Source organism: Notechis scutatus, chromosome 4 (genome assembly GCF_049901735.1).
Source record: "Notechis scutatus isolate UNSWTSFEM ecotype Mainland chromosome 4, rNotScu1.2, whole genome shotgun sequence".
In the NCBI taxonomy this organism is placed as follows: Eukaryota; Metazoa; Chordata; class Lepidosauria; order Squamata; family Elapidae; genus Notechis; species Notechis scutatus.
In genome coordinates, this window is record NC_142012.1 from 91374015 (window position 1) to 91386311 (window position 12297).

Here is a 12297-nt window from a genome sequence, read left to right on the forward strand (position 1 = left end):
AGCCTTGTGCAATAACAAAGTCTTGAAGAACTTGGCAATCTCATGCTATTTCAGCCATTTTTAAGTATTAAATGGGGAGGGAGCTTTTCTATGCATGTCATAAAGGGATGTCACAGGAACTTGGTGCCTTGAGGAATTGTGTTACTGACTCCTGCAATACCATAAAATTAGGCTGAAACACCCAGAGAGAAAAAACAAGATAAAGACCTAACTAAGGCATATGGGCTATCTGATACAGAAAGTTCTCCTGATGGGCTTAAGAGTCACTCTACAATTTCCTTCTCATGCAAAGAACTAGGTGGTTCACAGGGGCTGAGGCCCAATTCCATTTTAAGCACGATACCTTGGAAGAAGAATAAATCACAACAGTGATAAAAAACAATTAAGAGCAAGGATCTTACATTTTCAACTCTCAAGAGTTCACTTGGAAATTCAAAATAGTTTTGTGATATTCTGGATAAACATTTATCCAGTGGAAAACTTTCTGGCTTTCAGGACAAACAGTTCTTTGTTTATAGTCATCTTTTACACCTCAAGAATTTTATAGCCTATCCTGTTTATATGTCTTTAGGCACGGTGGGCGGGGGAAGATGCTTTTAAAAGAAGAATTAAAGCCACATGTCTCTCTTTTAGCTTTTTACAAAGTCTTTTTGTCACTGTTTGATGATGCTACATGTTGTAACAGAAAAGCACTTCTCTCACTCCCAACAAAAATAGAAAATAAACCAATTGGCAGACTGAAATATTCATGATATACAGTAAAAGTAACAACTTATCTGGGGTAATCAAATGCAAGTCACTAAATCACAAAGCAACAGGTAGGCTAAGAAAAGCAAAGTGCACAAAAGGCTTCACAGAATATAGCAAAGCCAATAAATACAATGGCAAGTTGAAATAATTAGCAAATTTATCATTTTTCTTAAGAGAATCTCTGAACTTGAGGGTTAGCATTACATAACCATGAGACATCATGGCTCTTAATATACACACATTACAGTAATTTTAAGGTGGTATCTACTAAAATGCTCCTGCAATTTCAAATAAAGATAGTCCTTGACTTACAACCATTTGTTTAGTGACCATTTGAAGTTCGACAAAGCACTGAAAAAAAATACTTACGACTGTTTTTCATACTTATGACCGTTGCACAGGGGTGGGATTCAAATTTTTTAACAACTGGTTCTGTGGGCGTGGCTTAGTTGGTGGGTGTGGCTTTGTGCTCATGTGACTGGGTGGATGTGGCTTGGTGGTCATGTTATTGGCTGGGCGTGGCCAACTCAATATCATCAAGGCACACATCTCCTCGCCTGGTCTCTCATGACTGTGGGGATGCTGCTATAGTCATAAGTGTGAAAAATGGTCATAAGTCACTTTTTTCAGTGCCATTGTAACTTTCAATGGTCACTCCACACAAGCAAAGTACCAGCAGAGTCAGTATAATGTATAAATCAGAGATAAAATTCCAAAATCTTCAGACAGATGTTTAAACTTTGAACCCACCATTCTGCATTATGATCGCACTTTAGCCTTGGGCATCCACAAATGCTTAATCCAGGGATCTTCAAACTTGACAGCTTCAACTCCCAGAATTCCTCCTCCAGTCATGTTAGCTCAGGAATGCTGGGAATTTAAGTCCACAAGTCTTAAACTTGCCAAGTTTGAAGACCCTTCGCTTAGTCCAACCCTAGATATCAAAGACTGCCAGCCTTAACTTATATGAAGAAGGGCTCCTTTTGCAAGATCTGTAAATTACGTAAGTATCCATCTACCATCTGTGATACTTTTCCAATAAAACCTAAGAATTCTAACTGCATTGTAGTTAGATATCTCCATTTTCCGAAGAAGACAAATTGTAATCACAACAGTCATCCAAAGTATAAATACATAAAGCATTGAGGAGAGAACTTACTACCGGTAGTCCTCAGGTTACAAACTGTAATTTGAGCCCTGCAATTATGGTTATAATTGTGTTGGTCATATCATGACACCAGATCTCATTATGACCTTTTTTGTGATGGCTGTTAAGTCAACACAATGCTTGTTAGGTGAATATTATGATCATTAAGTGAACCTATTGTTCGCTATGGGGCAGTTTTTGCCTGAAGCAAACACCAGTTTCTGGCAAAAATTGTCGTAAATTGTGGTTGTGTGACTATGGGGGGAAGACATCAGAACTTGGAAACACAAAACACAAAAGCACAAAAAATTGGTAAACCAACCAATACACTGTTTGTACATTAATGAAAGAAAGTTGGATGTTTTTATTTTTTTGTCTGTTTTGTTTGTTTTTAAAAATCAATAAAATTGTTGTCAAAAAAAAAAAAAAAAGAACTTGGAAACCAGGATGTAAGTCCCTTTTTCAAGGTCCAGTGTAACTCTGAACAGTTGCTAAGCAACCAGTTCTAAGCCGAGGCCTAGTGCCATGCATCTTGTCACCATTTAAAAAGAACTACTAATACCTGGTTTTGATAGTCTTCTCCAATTCCTTCTAATTTCCTCTTGTATTCATAGATGGCTTCCTTCACATCGTGCATTTCTGAACACAAGGCAATGGCAGCATCCACCTTTGAAGGCCAAAGAGAAAACGTCAAAATTTATTCCCTTCAATCATATTTTTATTTTATCAGTGTCCTCTGTTAATGGTCACCTGGAATCTATATTTTTTTTAACTGAAATGAGACACGGGAAAGCACAGGCACTATGTAGTCCTTCAATCTCTGTACAGCTTCAGAATTTTGAACCAGTGAAGTAGGATGGGCAAACCTCAAGAAATGCAGGACCGTTTCTAATCATTTCAGGGGGAGATGGGTAGTTAAGAAACATGAAATATAAATAAATTAAATAGTTTTAGAGAAGAAAAACTTCCGATTTCCTCCCCCTCTCAAAAATGAACCCCTCCTTTTTCCCTATACTGAAAATGCTGACATTAAAGACACAGCCAAAATGAAAAATGTGTGTTTGTAAATAACCTCAGCATAAAAAGCTTTAATTTATTGAAATATAGACAAAAAGGTAGAGGAAAACTACCAGAAGGAGGAATGAAGTTTTAGCATCGTAATGCCTCACAGGGCCAAATTAACTATTATGCTATACATGCTAAAAAATACTTCCACCCAAAATGTGATCTCTATCCCAGTTTACTTTTTACATATAATAACCACCCACTCCCATGTCTTCAGATATCTTCTTCAATAAAACATATCACTATTTTGTACAGCTTTCCCATGGCCTCTTTCAAATGTGAACACTGGGAATTCTGGGAACTTCAGTCCTAAAACCTCTGGATGAGCATCCAGGTGTGAGGCAGGCTTATTGTCTTTCTAGTCATAACGGGGTGAACTCAATATTTCTTTTTGTATAATCAGGCTGTTTTCATCATTAATGGCTACATTAATGTCAAGCACCAGGGAAGTTAGGAGATTCAGGCAGTTCAAATGAGTATAAAGATTTATTACAAGCTTAAATTCTCTACAAGAATCTGAGCTACTAATGGTCAGGGGGAAGGGGAAGTGAGCAGGAATTAAGGAGGCATTCAAGATGGGTTGGACTTAGATCTCTTTTGGGTGCACAGGGACTTATGACTGATGACGCATTTGATCCCTCCCTCGGACTCTGCCTGATCATCTCCTAAAATTAATGTAATGAAACACAGAGAATTGTAATCCACCCACTCTCTCTCACACACACACACAGACTATATACCGTATTTGTTGCTCCATAAGACGCACTTATTTTGTCTCCCAAAAGTATCTGGAAGTGTCTGTGCGTCTTATGGAGTGAATATTTCCGAAACCCCATCCACCCGCTGGCTCCCACCCTTCAGTCTCTACACGCCCTGTTTTTGGCCTACACGCAGGGGTGAGATTCTACCGGTTCTATAGAACCCCTTGTTAACTTTCTAAGCAGTTCAGAGAACAGGTAGTTAGAAGCAATCTCCTTTTGTTTTTTTCCACCCTTATTACATTCTTGGCAGAAAGCCTAGACTTCCTGTCTCCGGAGCTTCTGAGGCTTGGCTTTCTTAAAGGGGAAGGTTGTTTTAAGATTTTTACACTGCTGTTGGGAGGAAATACTTCCCTGGACAATCAGCACTTTAAAGAAATAATTGAATAATGAAGCAAAGCTTTTAGTGACAGGGAACCAAGATGAATGACATTCAACAAGGCTTCTTGGCTAGCTAGAAAGATTGACATTGAGTTTATATACCCTTTCTGAGTTTTGGTCTAAAACTGGTTTTTGGTGAAGGTTAATTCTGTGCTTGGTGAAGGTTTAATCCTGTGTTTATTGATGGGATAATTTTCCCTATTCAGCTTCAACAAACAACAGCTACTGTTGTGATTTAATTATTTGTATTGTGTTTAAATTTTTTCCTGCCTCATGGTTTCTTTTTCTATCTGGGGAGGCGGTCTTCCTTCACTGCTTTAGTACTATCTGGCACTGTCCTTTTGGGGTATACTTCCAAGAGGCAGGATGCAAGCTTGGCACTGATTTTTTTTACTACTTTTCTGGGGGGCATGTGACCTTTCCCTAAATCTGGATGACTTCCTTAGGATATCTTGTGAGGTGAGACCAGCTGGTATCTTTAAGTGGTGCAAATGGATCTAAGGATTGCTTTTCCTGAGGGTGCTTTTTCTGGAGAGCTTAAATGACCTCTCCGCTGAAGGGTTTCACTTTATGAGCAAGAGTTGGCTGCTTGATAGTTATCACTGCATTTTAACTATTTTCATTCCTCAAGGTACTCTGGCACCCTGCCTGATTTGTAACTCTGGCTTGCAGGTATTTTTAATCTAATGATTGGTATTTAGGGCAGCTTTTTGCAAGCAAAGAAGCTTTTTGTATTTTTGTACAGGTAATCCTTGACTTACAACAGTTCATTTAGTGACCATTCAAAGTTGCAATGGCACTGAAAAAAGTGACTTATGACCATTTTCCCACTTATGACCGTTGCAGCATCCCCAGTCATGCCAGGCGAGGAGAAGCGCCCCTTGACATGAGTGATGTCGAGTTGGCCATGCCCACCCAGTCACATGATCACCTAGCCACACCCACCAACTAAGCCATGCCCACAGAACCGGTTGTTAAAAAAACTGAATCCCACCCCTGCCTACACGTGCCCTATTTTTGGCTTCTGCGCATCCCGTTTTCGGCGATAGGTGGCAGTGGCGAACAGTCATGAACGGTGGCAGCAGTCAGCAGTGAATAGTGGCGGCAAATGGTGGCAACCCCCGCTGCCTGGAATGGGCTGAAAATGGGACGCGTGGAGGCCGAAAATGGGGTGTGCAGGGGCAACAATCGGTGGTATTTCGGGAGGCCGATCCAACCACCAATCAGCTGCTTGTGCTAAATCAGGCGGCGATAACGTGCTGAAGCTGACCAGGCTGTTTGCTGCTTGCTGTAAGGATGCTAGCCAGATGAATACTGATGGATGCTGGGAAGCAGAGGCAGATTTTTTTTTCCTTGTTTTCCTCCTCTAAAGTTAATGTGCGTCTTATGGAGCAAAAAATACAGTAATACTTCATTTAAAGAAGGCTCCATTAATTTGTCTGTGTAACTTGTATGTTCTTCTACACAATTTGTAGAGCATCCCGATCTTTATCAGAGGCTGTCACAGATTGAGACAAGTAACTCTGTCAGAGATATTAATTAGCCTCAATGAGAATAAGGGGCAATGAAGCACAAGAAGATCACTGAAAAGAAAAACATACAATTAGTTTCACTCACCTCTTCCACTATCTGTTGCCCTTTGGGTACTATGCCAATGAAGTTCTGAATAATCCGAAATTGTTCCCTGGGTGAATATTTGGGAGACTGTGGAAGGCTGTGATTGGATAATATTAAAGATATTCCTTAATGCATGGAATGGCACAAAAGTTTAACAAACTTTCTAATTTTGCTTTTATTAAAGTTATGTGATGCACTTCAAGCTGCTCTCATCAACACTACATAAAGGGAAAAAAATACAAATTCCTACTGAAGCAAAGAATTGGTTTATATACAATCTATTACATTTGATGTACTATTAATATAATGGTTGGTACTATTACACTTAAATTAAATTAAATTTAAAAAGAAGCTATAGCAGACAGCTTGATCAAACTTGAAATCTTGATGCCCATACTGAAAATACGTTGTTCTATATTTTGTTCTCTTAATGTTGCATATAAAATACTGCTCAACAAAGTTTCCCAAGCCAGCTATTTAACACCCTTACAGATATTCAAAAATCTTGCATTTTGGATGATACCTAAAATAGTAAAATTGACAATCATTATATCATTAATGTAGTTCAATCCATATTTCACTAATATCCTAATCATATGTAAGGGGAAAATGTTTCTAATTCCTCTCAGTTTGTGATACAAGTCCCTGAGATAGGAACAAAACCATTCCTTTTTGATGTAAGCAGATTTTCAGTGCCTATAAATAATCGTGACTTCCTCCCCATTTCATTTCATCTTAGTAGGAGATACGATACAGCTCTTACTCTTGTTTTGGTAGACCACCTTTACGGTGAAAGAGGACCAGAGTTCCTAAGACCATGGCGAAATTGGTCGTCCCAACACCAGTTTGGCAACTAAACACCAGAGCAGGAGGTGGCTTGCTGGGATCTTGGAGAAGGAGCAGATTTGGACTTTCCTGAAAGACAGAATTATACACATTCGTTGGGCTGCCATTTGGTCAAAAGCAGTGGTGATATGCTGCCGGTTCGGACCGGTTCACTCAACCTGGTAGTAAAAAAAAGCCTCCAATTATCAGCTGAGGAGGAATAAAAGCCAATCAGCTGAGAGGATAAAGAAGATCGGCCTTCCCACCTGCCCCTGCACTTTTCTCTTCTTTATCCTCTCAGCTGATTAGCACTGCAGGCCTCAACTGATGTGGGAAAAGCTGTGCGGGCATTAGATGTGCGGGCATGTGCGCGCAATCACCAAACCGGTAGTTGAACAGGGAGGATCCCACTGCTGGTCAAAAGACTGACTTTCAAACAACTATGTGAGAGGAAAAATAACTTTCAGCTTCCTAAAATGTATTTATTTATTTAGAAAAGTTATATAGCCGCCTATTCGCTCATAGCGAGTCCAGGTGGCCTACAAGCAATAAAAACACAGTATAGAAAATTTTTACAAAATTAAAAAAAACAAAACCCAATTAACCCCTCCACATCCACCCTCCAGCAACAACACACAGTCAAATGAACCATTTGATGGGTTTCCTATCTCACTCTGCGTTCCCCTGTCCCACTGGCAAAACCAAATCTTCTAAAGTTCACACACATTGTGTGTTGTTGCTCTAGAATAGAATAGAATAGAATAGAATAGAATAGAATAGAATAGAATAGAATAGAATAGAATAGAATAGGTTTATTGGCCAAGTGTGGTGGATACACAAGGAATGTGTATACTCTCAGTGTACATAAAAGAAAAGATACATTTGTCAAGAATCATGAGGTACAACACTTAATAATTGTCATATGGTACAATAAGCAATCAACTCATACTAGGAAAATAAAAATCATAAGGATACAAGCAACAAAGTTACAGTCATACAGTCATAGGTGGGAGGACATGGATGAAAGGAAGGATGGGAAGATTAATAGTTATAGTAATACTAATGCAGACTCAGTAAATAGTTTGACAGTGTTGAGGGAATTATTTGTTTAACAGAGTGATGGCATTTGGGAAAAATTGTCCTTGGATTTATTTGTTCTGGTATGCAGTGCTCTATAGCATCGTTTAGAGCAGTGGTTCCCAACCTTTTTTTCGCCCCGCACCCCTAAAGAAATTTCACTCGAACCTCACACCCCCTGAAATTTAGACTTTAGGAACTACTGAATGCGTTAAATATATGGTAGGATTGAATCTTTTCAGCTATGTATGTGACGGCCACTAAATAACAATACTTAACTCTAAAATGAAAACAAAGTTAATCCATTGCATAATAAATAAATAAATAAATTTAAAAAAATAATAAAAATAAATAAAAATTACCTGGACTTTTCTCGCACCCCCTGGAATATCGTCTCGCACCCCCAGGGGGTGCAAGCACCCCAGGTTGGGAACCCCTGGTTTAGAGGGTAGGAGTTGAAACAGTTTATGTCCAGGATGTGAGGGGTCTGTAAATATTTTCACAGCCCTCTTTTTGACTCATGCAGTATACAGGTCCTCAATGGAAGGCAAGTTGGTAGCAATTGTTTTTTCTGCAGTCCTAATTATCATCTGATCTCTCTCTCTCTCTCTCTCTCTCTCTCTCTCTCTCTGTGTGTGTGTGTGTGTGTGTGTCTTTGAGTTAGTCTTGACTCTAGAAATTGCCTAGATAATAAGACCCTGCAGCTTTCTTGCCAAGCTTTTGGAAGTGGGTTGCCATTGTCTTTTTCTTAGAGTTGACTATGTATGACTGGTCCCAGGCCACCTAGTTGGCTTAGTGCCTGAGGGAGGACTAGAATTCCCTATTTTCTAGCCTGATGCCTTAACCGTTACACCAAGCTGACTTACCTTTTAATCTTATGTAATTAAAAAAAAATCTTATGTGAAGTCTCATGTTATTTTAAAAGTCAATCTTTTTTTAGAAAAACAAAACATTCTATAATTGCAATTGAATGGCTTATTGCTTCCCAAAACGAGGAAAGCCTCTCTCATTCTCTTAATCAAATTAACTCCACATTTTAAACACAGCTTAGAATATATCCTGTAATTGTTCCCATGACACTTTGCATATTTTTAATATCTCCCAAAACTGTCTCCAGCCTTAGCAAAACAATGAAACGTCCAAAGTAAACACTGGCACTGCAGCTAGCAATTGGATGCCCATTAATTAAATTCAGTATTATAGAATTCATCCACACACACACCCCCAAATAAGCATTTATTTTAATGGGTTTCTAATAAACAGGCCTTTCAAAGTTTAATTTCTTGCTGGCTTGTGCAGTATTTCTTTTTACCATGTGTGTTTGGGGAAAGGGATATTAGCCTTTTTACATTTGGCACAACAAAACTATACAGTAAGGCATGATCCAAAAGCAAATACAGGCGTCTAGCAAATGCATGTGTTCAAACACCAGCTAGAGGGATCCAGAAATAGACGCATGAATCTACACTCGGCAGATGTAAATACAGAGGGGAGGGAAAGCAAATGTTTGTAGTATCTCCACCCAACAGGAAGAATTTCCAGCTTCTGCTAACAAGCATCTTGCATGGACTTCCTTTTCCAAGTCAGCTTATTAAATAAAAGAAAGCTTGTAGATTAACATCTGGCATCAAGTCTTACCCGGAGGAAACTGATGAAAGCATCAAACTGTGTTTCTAAAGGCGCTCCGTCCACAGGCAAAGGCAGCCGATGGTACCTACCGAGAAAAATGAATTATTTCCAGCTTTTGAAAACACCCTCTGTGAACATGCAGGCAAGCTTTCAAAGTGTTCTTGGATAGAGACATTTAGAAAACATTTAATTCAGCACGTTGGCATGACGAAAAGAAGGAATTCGGGTACAATATTGCTTTCTCGTGCAACAGTTATACATTTCGTAGTAAAAAGCCAGGACTTTATTTTTAACCATGACAAAAAGCCATGGTTTACTTGGAGGAATGTTGGATGAGAATAACGGTAACCAAGTCAGAGAGAAATGAAGATGATAACTATAAATTGGATAAATATAGGAAAAAAAAATAATAATGATGAAATTGAATAAGAGTAAAGAGAAATAATGAGAAATTTGCTAAGAGATATTTATATGTTCATATGGAAATGGTGTAAAATAGAATTATGTTGTATAAAATAATGTTTTATTCAACTTGTAAAATTTATAATGGAAAGAGGTTTTATGTATTCAATGGTTAATGATGGTTTGTTTGTCTTTAAAATTAATAAAATTTGTTTAAAAAAAAAAAGCCATGGTTTATTCAACCATGTCTGTTGAAAAAGGGTACCGTTTGGCTAAATTTACAGAATACATTAAGTCAAAATGGAACAAATGAAAGGTAGTCTTCAACTACTCACAACTGTAAAGGAGCCTCCCTATTACAGGCATAATTTGTGACGGTTAGAAAGTGGGTCATCATGTAAGCCAAGGGTCTTCAAACTTGGCAGCTTTAAGACTTGTGGACTTCAACTCCCAGGATTCCTGAGCTAACATGACTGGAGGAAGAATTCTGGGCGTTGAAGTCCACAAGTCTTAAAGCTGTCAAGTTTGAAGAACCTTCTGATGTAAGCCAGCCTGATTTTACAACCTTTTTTGGAGCCATCATTAGAATAACAGAATAACAGAGTTGGAAGGGACCTTGGAGGTCTTCTAGTCCAACCCCATTCAAGCAGAAGACCCTCTTGCCACTGAGGTACACAAGCAGATTGATCCCCTAGGATACGTTTGCATGTGGTTTAATTTGCCCTCCATGTTCTATTTCCACTGTCATTTCTCAAATGTTTACAGCGCCCTGCCTCTTTTGATGGGGAAACGGAAGGAGCTTCACTGACTAAATAAGACAAGGTGAAAGAGAGACATATGACAAGTAGGCAGCTTTACTAATTGGTTTGGCAGCTTCCTGGAGACCCTTGTGTGGCATGGGTGTAGGTCACAAAGGTGGAGGAGAAGGTGAATTTTGATAGGTGGATAAGGTGAGACAGGTCATCTCCTTGGGAATTCTCGTGGCTTTATGACTTCATTCCTTCAGGCTAAAGTGACAGTTGCTGTTGGTTAACAGTTCATCAAAGCTAAGATGCCTTCCCAGAGGTAAGTTGCTCTTCAGTGGGGCTCCTGGGCTTCTGGGGAAGCTTCCCCCTCTGAAGAGAAAAGGCTGAGAGGCTGCCTGAGGTTGAGAGCCAGGGTCAGGATCAGGGTGAGGGGAAAGGGGGAGGAACTGGCATGGAGAACGGGAGGAAGAGGATAAAAGGGGAGGGAGAGGGTCAGGGAAAGGAAGATGGGGAAGGGGAGGAAAGGCAAAAGAGGTGGAGTGGGATGCGGAGGAGAGGTGATGGGGAGAGGGAAGGGGGACAGGACAAAGAGGGAAGGGAAGGGAGGAGGATGAAGAGAGAAAAGAGAAGGGGGACGAAGAAGTGGAGAGGGCCCGGTTGGAGAGGGGAGGGAGGGGGACAGAACAGGGAGAGGAAGATAGGCACAAATAGGGAGGGGCAATTCTAATGTTTTTATGACTTCATACAGGCAGGTTTATTACAAGAGCTAAAGAGGAGGGAGGGAGGGAGAGGGAGAGGATGAGGGGAGGGGAGGGAGAGGAGGGGAGGAGAGGGGGAGGTGGCCAGGGAAGAGGAAGGGTAGGATGATGCAGAGTAGAGCAAGAGGGGGAGGGGGAGAAGGGGAGGGGAATGGGACAGGGAGGTGAAGGGCAGGTAAAGAACAAATGGGGTGGTGGTGAATTCTAATGTTTTCATGACTTCATCCCTGCAGGTTGCAGAGGTGAGCGAGTGGAAAGGTGAGGGAGGGACATGGATAGGAGAGGGGCAGGAGTACCAGGAGAAGGGAATAGGTAGGAGGGAGACAAATAGGGAGGGGAAGACAAGGGTAAGGGAAAATAGAAGGACCGAGGGAGGAGAAGGGCAATGAGGATCTGGAAGTGGTCACAGAAGGGTGAGGGAGGGGAATAGGGGTGAGCATGGGAACTTGGAGGGGGTGGGATGTAGGGAAGGAAAGAGTGGTTAGGAGCGAGGGCAGGGGAATAGATTAGAATTAACACAGAATTAAGGAATGGAATGGAATGGAATGGAATGGAATAAGAGTTAGGATGGAATGTGGGGGACCTACGGTTAAAATAATCTCTTTTAATTTTGGTGACCCCACCCTCAAGTCTAAGGAAGAGTTAGAATCAGAAGATTGTGTCTGCCATTGGCTTATATACTTGCAGTTGGAAGAAAGATTTAAATTGGATAAAAAGAGTTGCGGGTTTGACTTTGTTAAAAATCAATTGGAAATCCTACTGTGAGGTAGAGATGAACGTACTATCGCTAAGGTTTGCAAAATGTTATTGAGATTGAATTTGAAAAGTGAACATGTAAAGACTTGGGCAAGGAATTGTATTATGTGATGCTTGAACAATGGGAGAATATGTGGACGAAAGGGTTAGAATTTACATTAAATTATAATTGAAAAGAAAATTTCTATAAGATGATGTGTCGCTGGTATTTAACACCAGACAAGTTATTCAGAATGTATGAAGGTGTTTCAAATGAATGCTGGAAATGTAAATGGAAAGAAGGGACCTTACATTTATGGTGGACATGTGATCAAGCAAAGAAAAATTGGAGTAGGATTCAAACTCTAATAAAGAAAATTATTAAAGTGAATATAAAGATAAAACCA

At 40.0% G+C, this 12297-nt stretch overlaps 1 protein-coding gene across 4 annotated transcripts in view; it reads right to left on the reverse strand.

The window, feature by feature from the left end:
• Positions 1–12297, reverse strand: part of PALD1 (phosphatase domain containing paladin 1) — a 131371-nt gene that overhangs the window by 63265 nt on the left and 55809 nt on the right. For all 4 annotated transcript variants that reach the window (XM_026681233.2, XM_087964096.1, XM_087964095.1 and 1 more), the window contains exons 7-10: positions 9259–9334; positions 6482–6633; positions 5719–5815; positions 2460–2564 (exon numbers count right to left, since the gene is read on the reverse strand). In XM_026681233.2, coding sequence (XP_026537018.2) covers positions 2460–2564; positions 5719–5815; positions 6482–6633; positions 9259–9334 — 430 coding nt within the window. The remainder of the gene's footprint in view (positions 1–2459; positions 2565–5718; positions 5816–6481; positions 6634–9258; positions 9335–12297) is intronic.